At 61.5% G+C, this 522-nt stretch overlaps 1 protein-coding gene across 1 annotated transcript in view; it reads right to left on the bottom strand.

Annotated features, from left to right (window-relative positions):
• LOC104273590 (collagen alpha-1(I) chain) overlaps nucleotides 1-522 on the bottom strand; it is a gene marked incomplete at both ends in the record, with an annotated part of 1,939 nt that overhangs the window by 851 nt on the left and 566 nt on the right. Inside the window, 2 exons of the mRNA XM_009868960.1 lie at nucleotides 95-148; nucleotides 241-359. Coding sequence (XP_009867262.1) covers nucleotides 95-148; nucleotides 241-359 — 173 coding nt within the window. The remainder of the gene's footprint in view (nucleotides 1-94; nucleotides 149-240; nucleotides 360-522) is intronic.

Genomic DNA, 522 nt, shown 5'->3' with positions numbered 1-522 from the left:
AGACAATGAGAGTGGTGTCACCCTGCATAGGGGACAACCACCAAAGGATGGTCACCCATGGCAGAGCCGCCAGCCAGGGTGGGGGGACACTTACGGGAGCACCACGGGCACCAGTGGGACCAGCAGGACCGGGGGGACCAGCTTCACCCTGGAAAAAGGGGAGGAAAAACCATTAAAAATCAGAGGTCAAGTCTGTGGCGAGGAGGTGGCAGAGGGGTGCCAGGACACATCCGTCCCTACCACAGCCCTACCTTGTCACCGGGAGCACCAGCGGGGCCAGGGGGGCCAATAGGACCTGTCAGACCTCGGAGACCATCTTTGCCAGGAGCGCCGTCAGCACCTTTGGGACCTGGGTCGCCCTGGGAGAAGGAGATGGTGGTGGGTTACCTGGGGAGATCCTCTCCAAGGGGTCACCTGCTGCTTTCCTCTCCCTTTTGCATGGCAGCACTGAGGCAGCCCTGCTTCTTCATCCGCCCTGGGACATGCTGGGAACATCCTCCTCCTCCTGACCTCTCAGCTCCC

Source organism: Apaloderma vittatum, unplaced genomic scaffold, assembly GCF_000703405.1.
Source record: "Apaloderma vittatum isolate BGI_N311 unplaced genomic scaffold, ASM70340v1 scaffold40544, whole genome shotgun sequence".
Taxonomy (NCBI): Eukaryota; Metazoa; Chordata; class Aves; order Trogoniformes; family Trogonidae; genus Apaloderma; species Apaloderma vittatum.
This window is presented reverse-complemented; position numbering and strand designations above follow the sequence as displayed.